The 26756-nt window shown below is 40.4% G+C and overlaps 1 protein-coding gene across 1 annotated transcript in view; it reads right to left on the bottom strand.

The window, feature by feature from the left end:
- EXT1 (exostosin glycosyltransferase 1) overlaps nt 1-26756 on the bottom strand; it is a 269989-nt gene that overhangs the window by 6021 nt on the left and 237212 nt on the right. Inside the window, exons 3-8 of the mRNA XM_019714506.3 lie at nt 25698-25805; nt 20809-20928; nt 13322-13454; nt 10822-10940; nt 9441-9536; nt 4721-4810 (exon numbers count right to left, since the gene is read on the bottom strand). Of these exons, the coding sequence (XP_019570065.1) occupies nt 4721-4810; nt 9441-9536; nt 10822-10940; nt 13322-13454; nt 20809-20928; nt 25698-25805 (666 nt within the window). The remainder of the gene's footprint in view (nt 1-4720; nt 4811-9440; nt 9537-10821; nt 10941-13321; nt 13455-20808; nt 20929-25697; nt 25806-26756) is intronic.

The raw sequence follows: 26756 nt of genomic DNA, 5'->3' as shown, positions 1-26756 counted from the left end.
CAGTAATTCAGGCCTCGCAGCTTTGAAGATGCACAGTGCAAAAGAAATCTAGTAAAAGCATCCACAGTGAAAAATCACTAAGACCAAGTGGGGACAAAGCCATGTGAAGCCACAGGATTATTTTAAAGGAAATGCAGTTAAATGACTTTCCAGTGCTTACAATAACCCAAAGCAGGTACTTCTGAACCTGCTATAAACTAACATTTATAATTAGCAAAGAATCTGTTTTCAAATGTGTAAACTCACGTCTGACTTCCTATGATTATTTGATGAATGATAAAATAATATATAGAAAGTGACCATAAAAATAGTAACAGCAAACAACTGTATACTGCTCATAATGGTTATTATAATGGTTATTAGAGACTGACGCATTTTAACTTATTTAATCCTCACAATAATTCTGTGAAAAGGTAATTTTATAGTCGCAGATTTACAGAGACGGAAGCTGAGGAATATGGAGGTTCAAATAATTTGCCTGAGCTAGTAAGTGGCAGAGCCAAGATTTGGACCCAGGGCACCTGGTTTCAGAGTTGGTGTGTACTTCTTCATAGCCTCTCTTTTAGCTCTGTTACTATAGTGTTGAAGGCAATCAATCTTTCATGCGGGTTATACATTCACCCTACAACCCTTGCCCTCCCTTTTCTTGATAAGCAAAGAACATGGAAATTTCATTTATTCCACCAATACTTAAAGTCCCAGCACAGTGATGGTACCTGTGGGATTGAGTGATGATGGTAAGCCCAGTTCGCGCCCTCTCAGAAGTTTAAGAGAAGAGCAAATAACTATTTACCACAGTCAAAAAGTAGAAACAACCCCAAACATCAACTGATGAATACACCAAATATGGTATATCCACACAGCAGAGTATTATTCAGCCATAAAAAGGACTGAAATACTGATACATGTGACAACATGGACCAACTTGAAACACTATGTTGAGTGACAGAAGCCACACACAAAAAGCCACATGTTGTACGATTCCATTGACATAAAAGTCCAGAATATGCAAATACGTAGAGACAGAAAACAGACTGGTGGTTCCTAAGGCTAGAGAGTCACTCTGATCGATGGGTATGGGTTTCCTTCACGGGTGACGAAGATGGTTTAGAATAAGACAGAGATAATGATTGTGCAACACTGAGAAGGTACTAAATGACAGTGAATTATATACTGCTAAACGGTTAATTTTATGTTACGTGAATTTTACCTCAATTAAAAGACAAAGCAAATAAGCCTAGATCAGTATTTCCCAAGCTGTCATTATACGCATAATATCACCCCCCACATGTCACATTCCTATACCACACATTCAACAACTTATTTAATATTTTTCTTTAAACTGCCTACTCTTTTCAAACAATTTTTCCACTTGCCTCATCCTCGGTAAGTAAATATATCAGTGAAATCCTAGGTTTGATCGCTGGCTATATCATTTTCTTACAAACATTCAAGTGAATATGGAATTGTTAAAATGAAACACACACTTGCCACGAACGCTGTGAAACCATTTAATGTGCATAAACCATCTTTTGGGAAACATTAAGCCTAGATGACCCATAAGGGTCCTTTTATCGCTAAATTCTTTGGGCCTAGTTACAAGTCACCGTTTTTGTCAACAGGCATGAATTTAACATGTTATGAAAATCTAGTTTGGTGTCGTACCTCGAGATGAGAAAGCCTTAACAATATAGTGTGTTCCCCCAAACTATGACATCCGGGGGAAAGTAGGGTGGTGAGGCATACATGAAGGGAGCCTGGTGGGGCATGGGGCATCTCCCAGTTAAAAAACAACAGGGAGTGGACACTATGCCAGGAAAGTGAGATCAGGTTGTGATAACCTGCCCAGCATCACTGGTGTTCAATACTAACGGTGCCAAAGGATGGGACTGTCTATTACGCAGCCCGTCAAGGAATCAGCCTGGCCGTCAGCACTCGTTGGGGTTTTCCATGATCCTTTGTAAAGGAAACACCTTCCCTGCAACCACTAGAGAACCTGACGGGGTGTTTTCATCACATGAATTTCTTACTGTCTCCAAGCCGAGTCAAGTCATTTCAAAGGTATTCAAAAGTAAATTCAGATAAAACTGGGATTCGTGTGATACTTCTGCTTTCATGGAGATCATTAACACATCAAAGAAGGCAAGGGTCAGCTCGCAGCCTTTTCTCCTAAAAACCAACATCTGTTTTCTTTTGAGAATTTGCTGCAACCCAGATAAATGTAAATAACCAGAAACCAACTACATCTAATACCCTTTAAAGGAGGCTGTTTAAAAATCTCTCCTTAATACTACAGAGAGACATTTAACAAGCGAAGAATCCTTAGAGAGGAAATAAAATGAATTAACATCTATTCCCCTAAAAAAAAAAGAGAGAAAGGAGAATTCCTTGTTCTCAGCCATTTTAGGCAACACAACCCCTCCCCTGATCAGCAGGAAACAGTAAACCAGACTGCCAGCCTCCTTAAGTGTATGTATCATTTTCAACCTGCAGTTGACGTCTAATTACTTCACATCCAACACATGTTCTTCCCAGGGCGTGCTGAGTGGCTGGAATTGCTATTCTTTGAAAAGAAACTCACCAGCACATGGATACATCACCCTGGGACAGGGAAAAACAAATCCTAGAGTGAGACTAATTGCCTTGTGCCCAGGAGAAGCTGTGAGATGATGGGGAGACACCTTGGGAAATAGGATAATGATTTAGGTATGTACTGTAGCTGTCTTGACCATAGGTTCCACCCTGGCAATCCTGTATGTGCCCTCCGAGATCCTGGCAATCCTGTATGTGCCCTCCGAGATCCACTCTCACCTCTTCTTGCTGTGTTCTGCACTCTGAGATGATGAAAGCCTAGGGTTGGCACAACCTGGCCTTCCTTGCTGGCTGGTGGCTGATGGGATTAGGTCAGTGGGGGCTTAGAGCAGGAAAACAAAGTTGGGACCGTGAGAAAGGTTCCTTCCCAGCTTTGGCACCAGAGTTCTGGCAGCTGCCACGTCCTTCCATAGGCAACCTCTTCTTACCAGTCCTCTCTTGGGGACTCTGGAAACACGATTTCCTTCCCTGGCTCCTTCAGGCCTAGGAGTGGGAGAAGCTTCCTGTTCTTGCTCCTCTCCAGGTGCCTCACTGTCTCTTGGGGGGGTCCTTTAACCCCACCCACCTTTCTAAATAATCCTAAAGCCCTTCATTTAAACCACCTGATTAGAATTCTGTTGGCTGCCAAGACTCTGATGGCTACAGGCTGGAACTGTGTAATCAAAGCACCTGGCATGGAGACCAGAACAAAGAAATCCCTCAATAAATACTTGTTGAATGAATGTGCTTCTGGGATGCCAGCTTCCCTTGCAGGAAGCAGCAGAAAAATGCAAGCTGGGTGTAGTATACCCTGTATTCCATAGCTGTCTTTCCCTTTGAACATTAAGCATATCTTCTCTTCTGCCTCCCACCCACCCCTTTCTCCTGCTGCAATTGGCTGTGTGTTCACACTTTAAACATGACACATTGGCTGTGTGTTCACACTTTAATCCCCTCAGCATGCATCTCTCCAATCATTCATTCAATACCGAGTATTTATAGAGCTTCGGCGACACAGAAAGCATTTTATCAAGGTGAGGCCCAGCACATTTTGTCCTGGGGTTATTTAGGCTGCCCTTGCATATAGTGTTTGTTCAACTGTATTTGATGGGTATTGGAAGCATCCGTGGAATTTCCAGAAAGAGACACTGAGACGGGTAGCCTCGGTTAACACGTGTCCTGGCTACATGGGCAGCAGGCTGTTAGAATCAGACTGGCATCCAGGAAAGTGCATGCTGGGAAGTGCCCATGTTTAAATTGAAAGGAAAATGATTCTGAATAAAAAGGGAAAAAGAAAGTGAGGGGAAAGGTATAAGTAGCTCCGTGCTTTTTAGCAGCTACCATAAATAATTTATTTCTGATACACGACATTTTTATAGAACTGTCTTTGGTCCCCTCTATGGTTTAAAGTCAGGTTTCAGAGATCAATACTCATTCGAGTTGTAAAAACTGGTTTTCTGTCATATCTCTCTTCTTCTCTCTTTCCTCCTCCTCACACATTCTCTGTGCGGGATCTTTTTTTTTTTTTTTTTTTTTTTTTTTTTTGGCACACATACCTGAATGTCTCAAATAGCAGGGATCTCCGTCTCAGGCTTAAAGTGAAACCGTTTGCTCGTGTGGGTACAAGAAATTGAGCACTCTAAGCCAAGACAGAAAAGCTGCCTTCAGAACCCAGAAGAGTGTTCCCTAACAGAGGCGACACACACCCACACAGGCATTAAAATAATTGGGGAAGGATGGGACTGTTTGCTCTGCCTGGACAGTGTGTTTTCAAGATAATGCTAAACAGGTACCCCCCTCCCCCCACCACCTCTCTTTGGTGCTTCTGTATACCTGCCAGCAGCTGTGCTGGTTAAAAAAAAAAGAAGAAAAAAAAAGAGGGCAGGCAGGAGGGGAGAGGTGAGGTACAGCCATGCAAATGAGGAGCCAATTAGCAGAGAAAACAAAAGGGAAGATGCCCTCATCTGGTTGCCAGGTGGTGGCAAGGTGCTCACAGGAACTGGGTTGATTAAAACTGACTCTGCAGGAAGTTTCGAAAATGTTTCTGATTCAGCCAAGGCACTGGGAAAAGAAGCGCTGGCACCTTGAGGTTTGGGGTTACAGCCCGAAGAGCCCACTCACTGCCCGCTCCCCAGAGGTGGGCGTTTACCTCCGTGGTTGAAAGCACAGTGTCCTCGTCAAGGCTGAGCACTGCATCTGTGATGATGTTGTCATAGGGCAGAAAACGGCTGCTCATCACCTGGGAGGAAGTGGAAAACAAGCAGGAAGGAAGAAATTAGGAAAAAGAGAGGTACATTTTGAGACTTTTTTCAGGACCAGTTCCTCATCCTCAACCTTCGGAGAGAAGGTCCTACCACCACGTCACCCTCAACAGGGAAGACGTCCATTACTCATCAGTGCGGAATTATTGGCCCCCCAATTTGGCGTACCTACTGGGTACAGACACCTTGGGAGTCAAGAGAGTCAAAGGTAAAGATGACATTCCCTGTCTTGCAGGAGTGCATGGTCTGCAGACGCAGCGCGACGCCGATGGTCAGGCCTAGCCTGACACAAAACTGCCAGGGGAACAGGAGATGAGCAGATGAAGGCCTCACAGTAGAAGGGACATTGAAACAGGACCCTGATGGAGAGGAATTCAGCAGCTACACAGGGAAATGAGGCCTAACAGAGCTCTCGAGAGATGCAAAGTCACAGAGGAGAGAAGCAGTACTCCGAGGCCGGGAAGGAGAGAATGCATGGAGCTGTGAGTCTGTGAGCCACACACCACAGGAACAGTGAAAAATGTTACTATTCGTTTCTTTTAGCATGGATTAGAAACAAATGGATACGCACATACAGTAGTCGCTATAGCAATAAAAGGTAGTGGTAAAGTTATTTAAAACTAGTTTCATTAAAATATAAAATAAGCTGATTTTTAGAAAATTATTAAATAACCAATATCACCGATGGCCCACGGATTTAGAAAAATTGTGAAGGTAGTATATGAGTAAAGTTTGGGCAATTCCAGGATAAAACATGGCAAGCTACGTGTGGGGGATGGGAGCTTGGGAGACAAGAGGATCAGATGCAAAATGGAGGCTGGAGAGTCTGCTCTGAGACAGACACAGCTGAAACCTTTGTGCTGAATGTACCATAGAATAACGGTAAGGATGATGATATCACAGGATTAACTAACAAGGTTTAAACATTTACAATGTGCCAATGTTTCAAGTTTTTTATGTAGTTCCTCTCATTTCGTATTTATAAAAACTTCCATTTTACAGGTGAGAAAACTAAGGCACAGAAACATTAAGTGTCTTGCCCCAAGTGGACCCCACCAGCATTTCACCCTGGGTGGTGTGATTTTACAGAACACCTCAGCCACTATGCTCGACCAGTCTCAGGTTTGAAAAGGACCTCAAAAGTGAATCTGTGGCACATATGGCACTCTCACATTCACCATCTTCCTTTGGAAGTTACAGGGATGGTTGTGACAACCTCTCGGAATTCACACTTGGAGACTCAGGAGAAAAGACACACTTGCCATCAACTCTCAAGGCACAAAAGCCACAGAATGAAGCAGCTAGACCCGGAAGACAAAGGGGAAAATGGCAGACACCCAATCTGGCGGCCAAGAGCATATTCTCCACAACTCTGAGAACTCCCCGCCCCCACCAAAAGATGCCCCAGCTATATTCACATCAAGAAGCCAGTTCATCCACAGGCTTCGTCTCAGGTTGGGTTTACACGCCTCTGAAATGACCAGAGGGCTTATGACTTTAAAGGATGGAAGGTACCCACTCCAATCCATCTCGGGGAGCTCCAAAAATGTATCTACAGAATAAATGGCTTTAGGTCTGCTCCTACACCTGTCAACTGGGTCAAGTTTTGTTTTTTCCCCCCTTTCTCAGGCTTTCAAAATAAAATCAAACACGAAGCACTCAGCAGCCCCATATACACAGTATTCAGAAATCTCAGCCTGAAGCAATTCTCCCGATTCTGTTTACATGTCTCCTGACTAACACAGAAACCATTAGCTGCCAGCTTAGCGATGCCCTGACCTTTCCCTTGTTAAGCCTACAGGGGAAAACTGCAAAGACAAGGCCTATAAATTCAAAATAGAATTTTGCAGCCAAACCAGCAAACATATCAATTTTAAACTCAAGGTTAGACATGGAGATTTGAAATGGGGAATGGAGGGAATGTGGCTTCTTTTCCATCAGGTGCCCAACCATTGATTTTAAAATGATCCATTTCCTTTTTCTGAACTTGCTTCATCAACAGAGTTTACGAGCCCATGAACCAGCCACTACCAAATTCTAGAGTAGAAACTCGAGGCGCTCTTTCAAGTACCTTGCCTCAGCTGCATCCCAAAAAGTTGAATGGATTCGCATGAAAGGAATCCAGGTACTTACAAAGCCAATCCCGAGGGAACTGAGTACTCCTCATTAGTTCATGTAAGAAATATTTCACTACCACGTAGCAGCCCAACCCATTCTAGAATTAGTAAATATGACTAGGAAATGACCAAGACTCAAGAAGTTTACTATCTAACAGGGAAGACAAAACATGTCCGTAAGTAATTATATGAAACACAATTAACACCTCTCATGTGCGTCCACACTTATAAGTCTATTTACTTACATATCATTTGATCCTTTGAGCTACACTGTTAGTGAGGGATGATGGTTGTTTCCATTTACTGAAGGAGGGTTGCGCATAGAGAGTTAAATAACTCACCTTAGGTCACACAAAAGTAAGTCTGACTCATGAAATAAACCCTAACATTATAATGCCTCCCAGAAGACTGGTTGACATTTACTAAACCCTTGGTGTGTAACAGGTACAAGGTTAAACACCTGAAATGCGGTATCTCATTTAATTCTTAAAATGGGCCCAAGCCTTAGCCCAGGTTCCCTGGAGTACAGAGCCTGAAGCAAGACTTAAGCACAAATGCTTTTCCAGGTGGTGTAATCCCAGGAAGGTTTAAGTAAGGGAAAAGGAACCACATGCCCCATCAGAATCAGTGGACGCTAGGACTCAACAAGTGGCCAGAAGCCCAAATATAGTTCTGGTTGGGAGAGTGTCAGGCATCTTATAAGACACATAAAGCCCATGAGACAGGTACTATTGTTATCATCAGCATCTTTTAAATAAACTGGGATTCCTTGCTGAGAGTAGAATATAAAACCAATCCATAAGTCTGTGAATAAAAATGCAGTACTAACCAAAAGTCAGAATAGCTCCTGGTGAGTGCGTCAAATTAGATTATTTTTGAATATCCAGACATATTCAAAGGAAGTCATCTACTAGAAGGAGATCTAGTCATCCATGGAAGCATAAAAAACAAAGGATCCCACAATTCAAGTTAATCTGACCACTGTTCTGGGTCTCAGGCATTGCAATTAGGGAGACAGACAAAAGGGGTTGTAGGCAGGAGATTTTTTTGTGGAAACACACCTATGGTGAGATGAATTCATAAGGGTAAGTAAGAGTGATGCCAGGAGGCATGTGATTATTCTAATTCCTCCTTTTCTCATGAAATGCATACCAAGCAGCTCTCTGATAATCATGGTGCTTGAAGCCAGTCCTAAGAATGACACGACTATATCTGTCACATTTCCCACTGTGTTCCAACATGTTGCACAGCGCCCAGCACATAGTAGGCACGCATACATTGGAAGTGACTAGATAATGCACTGATCATCTCGTCCACGTGATAGTTCCAAGTCTCATTGTACTAGGGTGAACCACACGAAACTGTCACTTTTAGTGAGTCAAATGATGATTTCAAATGGTATAACCTAAGAAATCGATATTTTGTTATTCTGGCTCAAAGGTGTTTTACTTAGTGTGAGACAAACTCTCAGGACCCGACCCCTTGGGGACTGAGAAAGATCTCTTAGGTGACAATGCTTCACCAATCTCAGTTGAGTGAGACTAATTTCACAACGGATAAAATCTCCAAGAAAACAACGAGCGGAAGCCAGAGAAACAAGATGCTCACCTCTGGCTTCTGATAGTGGAAGAAGTTTGGAAGAGGAGGCAGCATGTGATCAAGGGCCTAAAGAATGGATGGGAAGTTTGACAATAGAGATGAAGAGTTGAGAGGGGTGGTCAAGACTTACAGTAAAGTGGGAAAGACATACATGAGAGGTAGGAAGGGACACAGTGCAATTCAGATAATTGTGAGTGGGCCAGTTTGGTTGGAGGACAAGGTCCGTAGGGGAAAACAATGAGAGCGAAGATTGGGAAGGCCAGCTAAGGCAAGAGTACACAAGGCCTCAAATGTTAATTGAAAGCATTGGCGAGGAGCGTCCCTTGAGGGCCCTGAGATAAGCATTCGGTTCTCGGCGAAATGAACTGGGGAACGGAAGCAGGGAACCAGCTAGGCAGCACTCGTGAGAGTCTGATGGAGACACTAAAACCAAGTTAAAGTGGAAATGTCCTTCTAAAGAGAAACGTGAGGAAGAACCACTATCCTGAAAGACACGACTCATTCAGATCCATCAGCTAAGCAAACCCTGTGCATCCATCACCACCATCAGCAGCCTCATCTTTATCCTCATCATTTAGAGAAAGACTGCTCTGGACAGGCCCTGAAATCATTTAATCCTAATAGCAACCCTAGGAGCTCTGTGTTGTGATTTCCATTTTGTAGATGAGGAAGCTGAGAAGGAAAGGGTCACAAATCTCCTAAAGTGTTAATAGTAGGGACCCAGGATGCCCTGTCTCGAAAGCCCACGAATGTCTAAGCTGAGGACATTCAGAGACAGGTACAGTTTTAGAAAATACAGTCCAGGGCTAGCAGCTCCCGGGAGCCGAGGGAAGACATCTAGGGCCCATTCCCAAAGTGCCCCACGGGGAAATGAAGGTCCCACCAGTCCTACCTTGCTTTCTCCTTCAATGACGATGACAGGCACAGCAGTGGCAGGCCAGCGGTGCTTGGCTGGTAGGGGTTTGTCACAATTCCATAGAACTATGATCTGAAAGGAACAAGGGCTCATTAGATGGCTTCGTAAGGCTGGATTTATATAGGGCTTCCAACCCAACGTTTCTTCTCATAGACACAAAGAGAGAGAGGATGTGGAAAGCCAAGCAAGGCAGAATGGCAGACATCAAAACTGATTTTAACGTGATCCCAGTCCCACACCACCTTCAGAGCCTGATGGCTTCAACAACTACTAAAGAGAGGACAAAAAGAGTCACCTAAAACATTGCATCGAAGGGATTAGAGAAAGCTGGAGAGAGAAAAAAACAATTTCAGGATTGCAGGATCTTAATAAAGTGGTTTCCTAAATTCTGATTTTATGATGATGAGTGAGATAACAACGCTGGTCAAATTAAATACAAATGTTTACTGAACATCTGAATATCTGCTATGAACGTGCACCACACCAGGCAATGTGGGAGAGATCAAAGAATTCAAGATAGAACTAGCATGAGCTCATGTTTTGGATTCTCCAGAATGGCTGCTGAGTGTATGACTTAATTATTTCTAATAAATGTGTTTAGTTCCAAAATGCATACTTCAACATGACTTCATTCTTTCCTCATTCTTCTATAAACTAATGTACAAATCAGAAAAACCACTGGTAAAAAGCATGGGAGTGACACTGATTTGGAAAACATTGTTACCATAGATATAATCTGCTCCCAATTTTATAATTAGTCACGATTGCTGTGAAGGAAAAGTTGATGCCTCTTGACACCAAGTCTGTTTCTTCATTGAAACTTCATTTTCTGGGTCCTCCCAGTGGTATTTCTGTTATTTTAGCACTTTGGCATTTAAAAGCAAAATAATGGGCTTATTATATATTCTTTCAAAAATGTGTTTGTGTGTATCTATATATCTATATATGTGTGTGTGTGCGCGTCTGTGCATATATATACACACACATATGTATATATGTATATCTGTGTATATATCTGTATATATCCATATAAATATCTACATATAAAATATTTTATATTATATATAAAATATATTCTTTAAAAATGTATAATGTGTTGATATATATATTTTTTATCCTTACCCCAGTGCAAAGATCTCTTTGCAATCCACCTGTTACCTGTGGCAGAGTTCACTTCCAAGAACCTCTAAGTTGATGAAAAGGGCACAACAAACAAGGCATGATAAATGAAAGGGGAGTAAGCGGACATGACATTAGATGAGCCCCAGGGAGCACAGTGTGTAGCAGGTAAGCAGTGGGAGGCTCTGGTCCACTGAGCGGGAGGAGGCAGGTGCTGCTCTGTCAGCCCCCCACTCACCTGGGCACAGTACTGGGATTTGGCGGCAGCCACGAGAAGTTTCAACACTGGCTGGGACTGAGAGACCAGCGGGGTCACTGCATGGATGACTGCAGTGAATTTGGAGGGGGGCTTTAAACCTGAAACAGAAAGGGGAGAGGAGCCTAATGAAGCACTGAAAAACAAGACTTGGAGAAGTTCTCCTTGCTCCATTGCCTCACCCTGGAGCTAATGTTCCCTTATAGCATATTACTCCTTCGCCTCTTATGTCCTGACAGAACAAACACAAGGTGAAAAGCTGCTGGTTAACTGCTGCCGGAGTCTAGAGACCGTGATAATTTACAGCTCAAGGTCCCTTTCCAGGTTCTTCCTTTGACATCCATTTCTTCCCTTGGGGATGCATACCTTTGAGCTCCCTTCTGCTTTGTAGGTACCTAAAGTCTAAACACACACACCCCTCTCAAATTCAAGAAAGGGTCTACTCTACTCGCTTACATCTTAGTAAGCGTTTAAGCAAATGTACTCTTTTGCAGTGTATTTCTTTATATCTGTCTTATTCTTAATTATATAGTTGGGGGGAGGGGTTTGCTTGATTATTACTATTTCAAATAACTGGCAAGTGGTAAAATTAAAAAAAAAGCAGCATCCAGGGCCTGACTAAGCTTTGAATCCCAGTTCTGCCACTTAGTGGTGGTGGGATCTTGGAAAAATTGCTTAACCCTCTGTGTTCTCACAGCTGTCAGATGGGGTTGATAGCAATACCATCAAACGTATGGGGTTGTTATGAGAATTAAATTAAGTGAGTTAATGAATACAAAGCACTTACAACAGGACCTAGCACAGAACAAGTGATCAATCTTTGTTAGCTGCTATCATCTTCACCATCACCATCATCATTATTTTGGAGCGGGAGGCTCTATACTCCCAAGAATCTCTTGTTTGTGTAGCAGTGACATAGCTGAGAGATACAGTATGTGATCTAGACCTCTGCCAACTGTGTGCTCTGAAGCCTTAGGTAGAAAGCTATTGTAAACATGCGAAACTGCCGCAAAAGAGAAAGAAATGAGGTGACATCTCACCCACATGAGTTTTCCTGTAAGAACTCACTAAGAAATTGGAGGTCAGTTAAAATGAGTTTTAAAACTTCATTAGTTTAGATCCACTAATTTCACATTTTAGTAGCTTAAATGTGAACAAAAGAGTGCAGGGACATTCAAATTAAGCTTTGATATTGACACAATACGGTAAGAATCAGACCATATATATTAAAGGATTATACAAATGTTTGTAGAGCAAATTAGGTCACCCAATTAGTACTTTAATTGCATGTTGGAAAGAAGCTAACTTTCCCACTATTGAGATACACATTCAAGGTTCTGCTAAGGATCAAGAACAAATATGACGGAGGGTTCCCTTTTTAACCGTGAGGACAAATCATTGCTTTTCGATTTTTCTATGACAGTTTAAGAAGCATCATTTACACACTATGCGCTAACTGAAGATCTTAATGCTCTACAAGAAATACGTAGAAACTTTATCAAATACTGCCTCAATGTGAAAATTACTAAATTCTAAATACATTGCCTAGGGGGAACCATTTACTGATTTTGATATGGTTCCCATAACAGGTTTGGTTTGGATTAAAGGGTTCTTTGTCACTGGTTGATACTTCAGGCCATGAATTTCTTTAAGTTTCATCTTATCAGCTATATACGTACCACTCAAAAAAGCGTGAGATAATTATTGGAGAATGTCAGTATTGGGTGGAAAATCTAGAGTCTTTTTACCACGTCAACTTGAAAGATGCTTTACTATCCCAAGATTTCTCAAATTTGGAACTGTGAATGAGGGAAAATATCTACTAAGATGTTACTAGAGCAACGGGGGTCCCAAATACAAAAATATCTATGGCACTACAGTAGCATTTTGTAGACTTTTGTCCCTCTGCTCATTTCCTTTTGTCCCATTGGGATTAAATTAAAACCTGCTTGAGCGCAGAGACTGCATCTCATTTGACTTTTTATCACCTAGTATTGCATTAACGTAGCATATAAGAGGAGCATAATAAATGTTGAATGAGTAATAAATTTCTCCCTTGTCATATTTCTTAAATCTTTTTCCTTTCCCTTTATAAATTCAATTTTTCTTTAGTATGAGAGAGAGAAGTTGGGATTGTGAAAAGAAAATTAGGGCAAGATCTTCTAGCTCTATTTTATATACAGTGAGACGTTAAATTATAGCTAACCATTGTCATGTTCAAAATGATCCATAATTTGGGAGCCTGTTTCTCAAAATGAAATGACTCTACTAAACATAGCTGCTCAGATAAGAAAGGTGTTTTGTTTTTGTTTTTTCACTTTGCAAAGCTCTGCTGGATTTGTAATTCTCGACCCTGATACACCATTTATGACAGGGCTCTAGAAAGCAATCTCCAATGCACAACAGAAAAATCAAGGGGCTTCAATGCTTGACAACATTTGGAGGATATACAAGGGTAGCTCCCTGGAAGGAACTCACTTACCTAAATTAGCATAGTAGTAAGGAAAATCTCCCAGATAAGATGAATACTGTGGTAGTACGAACAATCCTCCAGGATGTTTGTTCCATATTAAACTGTTACGTGATATGTGCTTGAATATTCTGTCCTGAATAATCTAGAAAACGAAAACATAGCACATGGTGAGGATGCGACTCTGATGGTATTTGACATGGATGTGCTCAATCCAGATTGGAGGGATGAAGACACTCAAAGTAATGACCCTACCCACCCCCCCAAATTCTCCACTGATAAAAATGTCTGGGACACAAAGAGAGTCACAGAGCTATGGAGGAGAGAGCAAGAGAAAGAAAGGAATTATGGCTGATCAAATTTCCTAACTAAACTTCAGTTTAACCACCCATTTTAGCTTGTCTTTCTATCACAATGAGTTTATGTTCATTTCAAAACAGAGTGTGAAAGGCTTCCTGGATGGCTCAGCATCTAGCAATTGGGTCTGGATCCACACCAGAAAGATGTGTTCTCATGCTCAGAGACGTCAACGTAGACCATGGGAAGCCTGATCCGGGAGCATACTGAAGGTAGGACTTTGCTCTCTACCTTCTAGTAGAAGCTGTGAGGCTTTGATTTGTTGCTTTAATTCAGGAAGCAGATTTATTTGCTTGTCATATTTCGTTTTCCTTTCAAAGTCAACTGTAGGACTTTGGGGGTACTGGTTAACTGAAGTTTTCCTATATTTCATCTCAAAAAGTAGTGAGTGAACAATTATTTAAAACATCCTACATAACAGGACAAGAGCTATGGCATATGAAGACTAATAATAGCCAAGCCAGTTCATTAGTTTCTTTGGACTTTGGGACCTTGCAGATCATTAAATTCTACATTCAGAGTCAAACAGTCTCCCGTCCTGAATCATTTGTCAGATGAATGTGATTAGTCCAACTTTACAGATTTCTCTGTGTCTTTCAAATTCTTGTAATTATACCAACCACTCATTAAAATATGATTTGGCAAATAATTAACTTGACACAGAATTTCATGTTTTCAGCAATTTCTTTTTTGTATTTTTTTCTAAAAAAAAAAGAAAGAAAACACCTGCCTTACATTTCAAGAGATTTCGAACCTAAATCATCATTTTCCAGGTCCCCATTTAATGAAATGTGATTTTATGTACAGACCATTTTCAATGGAGTTTTATTATTTGCTAACGTTATTAACACCCTCATCTCATCCCACACGGTGACTAGGCAGTAATAAAGTGAGCTACATTTGTCTTTGCAAACTTTATCATTATCATGTTTATATTTCTTAATGAGAAAGAAGAAAGGAAGCAACGAGGAAAATTAGAAGAACTCAAATATCTTTGTTCACTGATTTCTGCATTTTCTCTTTCCTCCAGATCAAAATTGCTAATTTTATATGGCTAGGTAGAGGTTTCTAATACGGTGGAGACTTCAGGAATCTACCTAAAATATTAATGTTTACTCGTTGTGGTATAGCAGAGATGTGTTAAAATGCCATTGTCTAGGGATTAGTTATGAGAAAAGTGTCATGGTTATGAAGGGTTTTTACATGGCTAGCCATTTCACTTTGAACACCGTTTATTCCAGATTTTTATTATCTGTCCAAATCCACTGTCTGTTTAGTTCCTTTATAGTTTTTCAGTTAGATCCTCTCTTTTTTTGCTGTCCAAATTTATGCACCTTCCAGCATGTAGTCACTTCAATAAGTTTGGATATCAAAACACAAAGTAAATTGACAATAGATATCATCATAAATCCGACCTATATACAAATGGCATGGACTCAGAAATGACACAAAATGGGTCACCACTCACTTCAGGTCTCAGGGCGGCATGCTTCTCATTGGCATTGACTTTTTTGGGTGAGTATCACAACATTGTTATCTTTTAAAATTCAAGGATACAATAATAAGTTATAGTAGTACTCTTCTGAAATACCAATAAACATTTTATATTCTCTTCAAATGGATCTTGACAGGAAATTATCAGCAAAGGTATGAAAGCAACAGCAAATGTTGAATTTAAACTGGGTCAAGCAATTGGCCACCTTTTATGTCTCACTTTTCTCATTTGTAGTAAAACTATAAAACATCACATTAATTATAACAAGCTCTCAGAGTTGTTAGGAAGAGCTGCCTAAGTTTTAATTTTTTTGTTGTTGTTTTTTTGCCATTAATAAAAAAAACCTCATTCCTGTGTTTGTTTTCTAGGCATAGATTTTTCCATTTTCACACAGCTATAAAATCATAGCTATATATTATAGAGATCTTTCCATATTGCTAATAGTATTCATGGTTTACTTATTAAATGACCAACAATAGTGCAATTCTTTCCATGCAAAGCAATGAACACATTTACGAATTAAATTTTTCTACATTTAGGATTTCTTTAAGACTTTGTCAAAGGGTATGAATACTTTTAAAGATGTTCATGTTATTACCAAATATCTTTCTAAAAGGTTTATATCAACTTGTCTTCTCAAAAGTTTGAAAGACTATAGCTAACATTTCACCAAATAGAAAGATCATATTGTCTCTCTCCTAATGCCCAATTCTTCCTATTGCTACACTGGACATCTCCCAGGCTCCCTTCAGGGCACTTAGTACCCCCTCTTATTGTTGTGAAAAAAGACATTACATTTAGAGATTGGACACTTCTTTGGCTATAAGGAAAACAATAAAATATATAGATATAGAGATAGATATAGATTTATATATCTATATACATATATATATATATATATATATATATATATATATATATTTATATATGCACACACAAATAATACAAGGTTTTTTAATTCAGTATATTCCCAAATAGCACTCTCAGTAATAGTTTATTAATGTGAATTTGATGGGAAGAATGACAGCCTCCTTAGTTTTCTTTGTTCTGTGACATCTTTTTTACAAATAATGGACTACTGGTTATAGGTTACAGTCAGTCCATGTAGCCCTGACTTGCTCTTTTGACCAATGCAATGTTACCTAATACACACAGTGCCACCATATGTCACCTCATTCCAAGCCAAAGCAGTCTTCTATTTCCATTATCTATTGGTTTTACAATTTCATTGTATAACAGCATCAGCAAGACTGTGGTTTAAATGTGCATGGTTAGATAACTGATAAGAAAAATGGAGACTGAAGACTTCATAAAACTCCATGAAAAATGTGCTTTCCAAGCTACCCTGAGTTGTTTTCATATATTATTACAATGTCATGCACTTTTCCTGCGCTCAGCCTGATTCTGATTGAGCTATCCCTGTGATTCAATCTTCTGTGCCAGGTTACTGTTTTGCAGTGTTCTGACAAATCATGAAATCCATGACGGAACACTGACTTTACAGTATTCTACCACTGTCCTTCCTCATTATTCCTTCTCAGTTTGTACACACACACACACACAGACACACACACACACACACACACACACAAAACTAAGCTTCTAAGAGCCTAGCTCTGATTAAATAGCTCCTTAATTGCAAGTTGCAAAACTAGGACATTTCAATCACCCTGGAAATACTATAGTAGTCAAATCCCAAATACTCGTATGACAGAATGGAGCACAACAGAATGGACTAATAACTTGACCCTAGCATTGCAGAGAAGGATGAGGTGGCCTGTTTTCAATTGTGTCTAAACACTACCTACAACTCTAAGACTCCTAATCTCCAAACCTAAATAATCGCCTTCTCATGGCCAAAATTACATCAAGCAAGGAAGAAAGAGTCTGAGTCAGAATATCCAGAAAGCAGGGGGTCTCATGCAACTCGGTTGACAGGTTAAGTTGTTACAATCTAATCTTGGAACTATAGAAGGATATTTGACAGTTGCTATAAATTTGAATGAAGTATATGGTTCGCAGTGTTTTCAAAACAAGTGTGATGCTGAAGAACAACATGGCGTAAATCCAAGGGGAAGAAAGCCTTTACAGGAACAAAGATAAAAAGAGGTTGACTTAAATTCCTATTCTGATGACTATAACACATCCAACTGTTATTGCAGGATAATTTAGCACCAATAACTTAATAGGCAAGAGGCAAAATCTATACAATAAACCATACTCAAAAGAAATGTAATTAATGAGATACCATCTTTCGTCTGTTAAATTAGCAGCGTTGGGTATGTGTGTGTTTAAATGATGATGCTTAAGGCTGACAAGCCTGCAGCAAGAGGGTCTCCCCCAGACAGCTTGTGACCGTCTAAACTGATACAACCTTTTTGAAGAGTAATTTGACATTACATATCATGAGCCTTAGAAATGCTGAGGTTCTTTGGTTGAGTAATCCCACTTCAAGTACTCTATCCTAAAGAAATAGAGATGTAGTCTAAGATACATGTAGACGCTATTGCTTAAATAAAGAATCTATACCTGTAAAAATAAATCATCAGAAATAAAGAATTAATAGTCAACAATAGCAAATTGGTCAAATAAATAGACGTTCACCAAAGGATGGCATACAGGGTAAAAAAAAAACAAAAAAAACACACAACTAAAACATGTGATCTAGGTGTATTACAGTGGACAACACCTAGGACAAAAGGAAAAGGCCAGAAATAGACCAAAGCTTTTTAAAAGTGGCATGTGAAAACACTGAGGAAAGAATAACTGAGGAAGTACATTGGGACAACTACACAACAATTTGTCCTTGAAACAAAAAAACGTTATATTTTCAATACAGATCACTCATAAAAGTAAATTGGATTACAAAGACAAATGCAAAAAATAAACGTGTGTATGTGTATAGAAACAAAATTATGGGTTGAAAAGTGCTCTCTAAACAGTAGCAAATAGAAAAGCCACAGATGAAAAGATTGCCCAATCATAAACAAAATAGAAAGGCATGCCACCAATTGGGGGAAGACATTTGCAACAAAAGAGTCAAAGGGTTAATATTATTAACGTAATAAGCTATTAACAATGAGAAAAAGTGGGACAACTTTGTGGCCATTTCTATTTCTTTGAAAGCTGCCTGAGTAAGGAATACATGAAAAATATTCATTCTTACTAATAGCCTAAGAAATATAAGTTAATAGTAATCTATCATGTTTACAGATGTAGTCCAATATCCAATATTGTAGTAGTCCAATATCCACTATCCAATATCCAATATTGGTAAAAGCGAATAAACAAAATATCAAACAAAACAAATCCTCTCATGTAAGCTAGAGGGAGCATAAATTAGTTCAATTCTATTGCAGGAAAATTGACAATTCATATTAGAAATCTTAGCATTCAGCATAGCCTTTGAACCCGAACATCTAATTCAAGGAACTATCCTGAGGAGGTAATCTCGAATCAGCCCAATAATTCTGTGCTGAGGCTATTTGCTTCAACAATGTATATAATAATAAAAAACCAGAAACAATTATAAGTCTTCAAATTGGGGATTCATTAAAGAAATTAAGTGATATCATGAATGGGGTATTATATAGTCATTAAAATAATCACAGAAATAATTACAAAAAAATGTAATAACATGAGAAAATATTAACAGCACAGTATTAAACTGAAAAACAGGTTGTAAACTAAGTATAGAAATACTCCTTTTTAAATTAAAAGAAATGACAACATATTTATACATTTGCATAGCAAAGAACTAATATATGTGTTTATGTGTGTGTATATATGACAATAGTGATTTTTCAAAGGTAGAATATTTTATTTTTATGCTTTCAGTATTTTCCATTATTTCTAAAATTAACATGCATTTCTTTGATAAAAAGCACTCTTATTCCAATAGGGGGAAAAAAAAATTGACATTCAACTTTCCTTAAGAAGGGTCTAGGAAGGGTCTTGGATGGAGGACAGGATCAAAGAAATGAAAAGGGTAGCATCTATTACATATTCAAATCTGCGGCTAGGAACAAAAGAGAAGATTCAATCAATTTTAATTGAAAGGAGTGCTTTTGGAGGAATGAGAAGTTTGCTTGCAATAAGGAAGCCTTTTGAAGCCAATCTGAAGCTGATACCTTGATGGGTGGACCTCAGTCCTAAGAAGCCCTTTTCACCTGGTTCCAGGATAGAAAAAAAAAAAAAAAAAATGTACCATTCATGAGAGGACAACCTGACTAGAGCATACCCCCAGGTAAGAGCAGGAATCCAAGCTACTGTGTTTCCCTGAAAATAAGACCTAGCTGGACCATCAGCTCTAATGCGTCTTTTGCAGCAAAAATTAATATAAGACCCGGTATTATATTTATTATATTATATTATATTATATTATATTATATTATATTATACCCAGCATATTATATTAAAATAAGACCTGGTATTATATTATATTATATCCGGTATAAGACCGGGTCTGATATTAACTTTTGCTCCAAAAGACACATTAGAGCTCATGGTCTGGCTAGGTCTTATTTTCGGGGAAACAGGTAGGCTCCAGGTAGGTAAGTAAATGCCTCACTGTGCCTGGGGATCAGTACTGGCTCTGACACCCAGGATGGCAAGAAAACAGCAATGCAAACAAACCAGGGTGACTTCGATTTTCTTGGTATTACTTCGACTTCTCAGTGTGTGCTCCAACTTACGATAGCTTTAGGAGCAGTAATCACTTTTCTAAAGTAAATACTGCAGAAGTGAGGCCACACATGCCCCTGCCTCATTATGCAAACACCTCTGAATCCCTTCAGTGCGGTGCCTCACCAGAGGTCCTCTGCTTCCCTTCCTACAAGCATGTAATTCATGAGTGTGCAGTTTCCTAAATCTTTTCTTAGCTCTTTGTGCTACTTCAGTGCAGCCTCAGGCCATTGCTATCTGCTCTACTTCCAAAGATTTGAATCATCTCCTGGCTTCCCTTTCCTTTTGCCTCCTGCCTCGAAAAAAAAAAAAAAGAAAGAAAGAAAGAAAAGAAAAAGAAAAAGAAAAAGAAAAAGAAAAGCAACTTGAAGATGGGCACCCACCTGCCTAGAAGGTTTTCTGGTTTCATAAAGTTTAACACTTTCTGTACCAGATGGTGAAATCTCAATTTTCTTCTTAACACATTCTTGCAGCATGAATGCTGGTTGGGTTGTATGTCTTGAGCATTAATTTTGCTGTCCTCCAATGCCATTGGCCTATGGTGCCCAGTAAAGGATTCGTATTTTTAGAATGGCAGAAAAGTTCCACCCTAATGTGTCACTATGTGTTTTCTAAATGGGCTCCAGAAATATGTCTTCCAAAGATGCCTGTTAAGTATGAGTGACAGGAGGACAGTCATTAGCCACATATCCCTGAAGTGATGTGGGACAGAGCTGATCTGTGTGTCAGGAGTGTAATTTCTCCTCAGGTCAGTTTTCCCTTGTGGAGTTTGTCAGTGATGGAGGTATTTGCTTGGGCATGGAGGAGCAGGTAAAAAAGGGTTAACTGTCACATCCAAGCACAGAAAATGCGGTTTTGCCCCATCTGACCAATTAATTACACATCACCACCAGCAAAGCAGAAGGCTGAGAGAAGCGTATAAAGGACCATTATTCAAGACAGAGAGCAGAGTGGTCCCACTTACCTCTAGTGTAGTTAATACAATCTTCTCAACTGAAGAAAAATAAGCCTCCCACAAGAATTGTGTCTGCTGTCTAAGTGCTAGGATTTTATCCTGATGAATAGACCTGATTGTAGAAGGAATCTGTAACACAAGGTGAACACATAATAACTATAACTGAAAAACAATGAGATGCCATTGGATCGAAATAACCCCCTTTGGCTTTTACTCTTCGTAGCATTCAGCGTCCAGCCTACAGACCTACTAGGTTCAAAAGCCCTTAAGATGTGTCAGGTACAAAACAGCATTTATTGGGAATCAGCTTTGATGACCTTTCATGCATGAAAGTGAGGGTTCACCTCTAAGATTCAGAGGCAGTTTATCAGTTGTGTAGGGTGTTCTCACAGCAGCGATTGCCGTTTTCCCCTCTGAGTCCCAGAAATCCTCGATCCTGCGCACAGACAACCAAATTTTACAGAGGAGCTACAGGTCTTGCGGAACGCTGTAAGACATCATCCCCAAGTGCTTTAACGACATGCCAAGCCAGGGACTCCCCATTACCTACTCAAGGGCATTTCAGGGAATGTCTCTGAGCCTCTGCAATGAATCTGAAGCTGCGGTTAGTCAATTCTATGTGCATCTACCTCTCCCTCCCCACCTCCCCAGAGCTGTTCTGCTCCCCAGAACTCTCTTTTGGGCTACAGCACTTAACCCCAATCTCACGCAATCTTTCCAACCACGTGCGTGTTTATTTATCCCTGCTCTCTACCAGGCTACACAATTTTAAAGGAGGGAGCTGTGTGCTGTCCACACTGCTGCACATTTTAAGGCTAGGAGAGCAGCTTTAATGTAGTAGTTATTTAAGAACTAAGAGCTGACTTGACCATGGCCATCTGAAGCCACCGTAGGAATGCCTCTATTTTTAGTAGTAATGTCGCTTAATGGCTAAGCATGGGACACAGGTGTTGGACAGAACAAGTTGGGATCCTGGGCCCCACCGTTTGCTAGCTGTGCTTCCTTGGACAAGATACCTGATCTCTCAAAGACTCCATTTCCTCATTTATAAAATGGGGGTCTGGGTTGAAATGGGAATGTCGTGTTTGCTGCTCTAAGAAGAAAGTCACCCATGGCATTCTGACTCAGACTACCTCAGAATTTCCACTGGAAGGGAGGAGGTGGTACATTACTCTTAAGAAGAGCCAACAGGACTAACATCGGAAGGTTGTAATGAAGAGCATATGAGTGTTAGCAAAGCTCCTCGAGCACGGGAAGCCTAATTCATATAGCATTCATTACAACTGCTGTGATTATTATTAACATAAGGGTGATGCTATTCAAAGGTGGACCCGTTGCTTAACGTCTGCATGTGAAGTAGTTGGGGTCTGGACCAGCTTTGACGTGCTACTTTCTGGGTTTCTGGTGAGTTGCCTGAGCTTGCTTCCCACCTTCATGTACAGGTGAAGGTCTCTTTCATTGATGGAGTCTACACGCGTAGGGGAGAGTCCTTGCGATTAGCAACTGCCCTTCTGTGCTCACCTTTTTCTGCATGCTTGCCTCCCTAATGCATAACTAATCAGACATGGGGCCTGGGTTGAAATGGGAATGTTGTTTTTGCTGCTTTAAGAAGAAAGTTACCCATGGCATTGTGACAGACTACATCTGAATTTCCGCAGGAAGGGAAGGAGGTGGTAGCATTGCTCTAAGAGGAGAGATAAAAAAGCTTCACAATAAGAACAGAAGAACAAGCTCACTGGCTTTGGCCTTGCCCATAAGCAGATGGTAAATCTGTGCTCCAGAGTGTGTGTATCTGGATTCCCAACACTGAAGAAGCATGAAGGTGACAGGTAAAGGAGAAACACTGGCAGGCACATGTTAGCCTGAAACCAGAGCTCAGGTCAAACGGAAGTAAAATATCCTTCGAGAAGGTAGAGAAACCATTTATATCATGGATGCTTGAGGAGTCAAAGCAAATTTATTTTTATTTACTCACTGACAAAATTACCTAGATTGCCAAAGACAGACATTATTCCGCTCGATTTTCATAATCATGACCTCTTCTAAATGTCAGTGCTATTTTCTAAGTGTTATGTGAGTTGACTTCATTGTTTTATCACGGGCATGAAGAACCAGTCCATTAGAAAAAGGCTGAAAGCTGTTATCACTATGTGGTCTCCAGAAAATTGAGGAGGCAGTGGTTATGAAAGGACGAAGGGACTATCACGGATTAACACTCCCCTCTCTTATTAAGTCACATCTTGATGTTCCTACACCAAGTGAAATATATTCTACGTGTTTGTGTGCACCATACAAGTGTCTGACAGTGCTCTGCAAAGTGTTCCGGAAGATAATTCCAACCGATTAAAAAGACAGAGTTCCAAGTCTTAATGGCATTTGGCTGTTGGTTATTAATCTGCTTGTCCTGAGAGACAGGTATGGAAAGTGATAAAGTAATTCTGATGTGGCCAGATTGTTTGGAAGCTGCAGAACTCAATGAAGTCTTAATAAAAAGTCATGTATGGTAACAAAACTCATGGGATCTACCAAAATAGATACAGAAAAGCCACACGGAGCTCTCTTGTGACATGATGACGAGAACGTATGCAAATAAAAACATCCGAGCTGTTCTAAAACAGGAAATGAAAAATTGTAACATAACAAAAACATTTCCCAGAGCAGACATTTGGGCTCGTTGCCAGCTCTTTAAAGCCACTGTCAACGGCAGTGCTGTCACTGTTCAATATGGAGGCAGCTATGCAAAGACAGACTGCATATGAGAGGGGAAAATACTAGCAACTTTGGGTGGCCGCAAAATGAAAAATGAAATCTTCAGAGTCACGCCAAAGGTTGCTTTGGAAGGTGAAATACACTTCCACTTTGGTGAAATGGTAGAAAATGGACAACCACAATTTAGTATCTGGAAATGGTCTCTACCTCGGAGACAAACTCCCAACTTATTCAAATCAAATTCACAGGAACACTGGTATGCAAATGGAGAAATGATGGCTCATATTTTTTATTCCCTTCCTTTCCCCAATTTCCTTTAATGAACATGCATTATTTTTTCAAAATCATAAAAGGAAAAAGGCAACGTGGAAAAGAACCATATTCATCACTGTCGTTTGGCCTTTCATGAGTAAATGTTTTAGGTACACACCATCTCTGTGTGGGGAGGACACTGCCAGACACCATGGATTCCTCATGTGTTTTGGAGGTCCCAGGGGCCACTAAGCTCTCAGACTAGAGGAGCAGGCAGAAGGAATGCTTTGGGAGTGGTGTTTAGCTTGGCTTACCTAATGCACAGTCATCTCAGCTACATATATTTCACCTGTTACTTTAGGGAGAGTAGCGCCTCCCTTCCCCAGCCAACTAGCACGGCAGCCAGCAGCACAGAAGAAGAATCAACAACCGAGTTAGAAACTTAATTTTCTGGGTAGCAAAGAAAGGACATTAAAAAAAATCATTCTACAAATATTTTGGTAGTGCAAGACAACGTACACAATGCCATGAAAGAAAAGCATTAAAATATTCTCTAATTTTAGAGGAAGGAGCCTGACAATTTGTGTTGAACCTAAAGATTATTGCACAACAGGGCTTGGGAAATCCTTAGTGACCAACTATTGTGGCCCTCAGAATTCTCTGTATTATATCTCCCTCCCAGGCAGCTCTAGAGAAGTTTCAACTTTTATTAGACACCTTTGTCAATAATTAGTTCACTATGTTTATGTGGACTCATTTCTTGGCTCTGTATTCTGTTCCATTGCTTTGTATGCCTGTCTTTATGCTGGTACCATGCTGTGTTGATGACTGTAGATTTGTAATATATTATGAAATCAGTAAGTATGATGCTTCCAGCTTTGCTCTGCTTTCTCAAGATTGATTAGGCTTATATGAGGTCTTTTGTGGTCCATATGAGTTTTAGGATTGCCTTTCTATTTCTGTAAAAAAAAAAAAGCCACACGGATTTTGATAGGGAGTGCCCTGAATCTGTAGATTGCTTCGGGTACTATGGAAGTTTGAACAACATTAAGTCTTCATTTCACAATATAGGACAACGTGGATGAACTCCGAGGACCTTATGCTAAGGAAAATAAACCACTCACAGAAAGACAAACACTGCATGATTCCACTTGTATGAGGTACCTAAAAGAGTCAAATTCGTAGACTTAAAGAGTACAACGATGGTTGCCAGGGGCTGGGGGGGAGGGAAAGGGCATCACTCGGCATGAAGTTTCAGTTAAGCTAGACGAACGCTCTAGAGACCTGCTGTACAACACTGCACCTATATCAATAAGAACGTACCGTACACTGCGAAATCGGTTAAGAGAGGTTTCAGATTACGTGTCCTTCCCACAATAAAACTAAATTTTGAAAAATCTAAGTGGCCAAAAATGCATTAGAAAAACATTTTTATTAGAGGCTGCTCTTTCAATTACAGATCTTAAAGATAACACTCGTGCAGGTATGCAGAGTGGAACATTTGAGCAATGAGAGCACTAATTATAAGAATCAACCCTAGGGGCCTCTCTCTTTCTGAAAATTAATCTGAAGGTAAACACAGAAACAGAGGAGAGGGATACGAAGTTGTAGGATTGCACAAAACCTCTCTTGTATAATTTCTAAAAATTCTGGCTATCGAAGGGGGTGGATGTACACACCTCTGCTCACCATCAAAGCTCATACCTGTTACCTGCAACCTTCTCCTTTTCCTCATATATTCCCTGGACCCGGGCAGATTTTGTGTTGGAAAATGCACAGTGTCATATTAAATGACTTCATATTTGCCATGACACAGGCAATTTTCTCCTGATAAAATTTCCTTTATAGAGCTGACCTTTTGGATTCATCTTCTTTGAAAGTTTGGATGGGGCAGTAATAACCCACTGATCTGTGGAAGGCCACAACCCCTTCCTTACCTGTAATAACAATCTTTCATCGCCTATGACGGCAGCTTGGTTCCAATTAATCACTTCAGAGAATGGCAACTCCCATCCATTGCTGAGCATCACAGGGACACAGGCAGCCTGTGAAAAGAAGGGGACTTCATCAATGTGATGGCAACGACAACAGGAGCCATTCTATTCAGGGGCATTTCATGGGGCATTTCATGGGCATTCCATTCAGGGGCAATATACTGCATGGAGCCCGGACTGTTTAGGCCAGAAGGAAAGTAAGCTTTTATGAGTTATCAAGTCACATGAAGGTTTTATGTATTCAGCCGAGATTTTAGTATTTGCAAGTCTTGCCCTAGAATGCTAAAACCCCATTTCTATTCTAGTATATGGTTTGGCTGACCTTACTTCCATGGAGACGATGGCCCTCGCTGGAGGAGTTTTACTGTTGTAACAAAATCTTTCACCAACAAAATCCTAGCATAAAACCAACCCTGAATATAAACGGTTTTGTCAATGTAACTGCCACAAGTCTGCTTGCAAAGGCTTTACCCCAAAGTCATGAGCAATAGAGCGTAGAATAGGGCTCAGCATTCCTGACAAAGCATTTTGTGGATGTAACTATCACAGGGTATATACCTTCCCCATGCTTTGCAAACATCTGAACCAGGAATTTGCTCCCTTCAGTGTGGAAGGATCCAAACCAGCTGCCCCAGTTTACTACCTGCACAGTGATCTAACAGCCAGGAAACACCAAGCTAGTGACAATATTTTGGCTCCAGATAACTCGTAATCCAAAGCAGAGGACAATGGTCCATGCAACATCCCAAGAGGCTCCGTGATGGTATGCTTCGCAGAACACACAGAGTATGCTGGAAAAGGCTTTCAAGAGAAGGGACCTCTTCCGTGGGAGCACAGGGGAGAATCCTGAGAGTTAAGAAGCACTGATAAAAGCACAGATTCAGGCAAGGTGCAGAGCGCAGAGGAGGAACGTACATAGCAGAAAGGGGATGAGGAATGGAGAGGTGGAGAGCACGCTTTCGGGCACTCCAGGAAGGCTGGCTGCAGCTTCCAGGTGGGAAA

Source organism: Rhinolophus sinicus, chromosome 6 (genome assembly GCF_057876585.1).
Source record: "Rhinolophus sinicus isolate RSI-liver-muscle chromosome 6, RSI-T2T, whole genome shotgun sequence".
Lineage (NCBI taxonomy): Eukaryota > Metazoa > Chordata > Mammalia > Chiroptera > Rhinolophidae > Rhinolophus > Rhinolophus sinicus.
The sequence above is the reverse complement of the archived record's forward strand: the minus strand, read 5'-3'. Positions and strand labels throughout refer to the sequence as shown.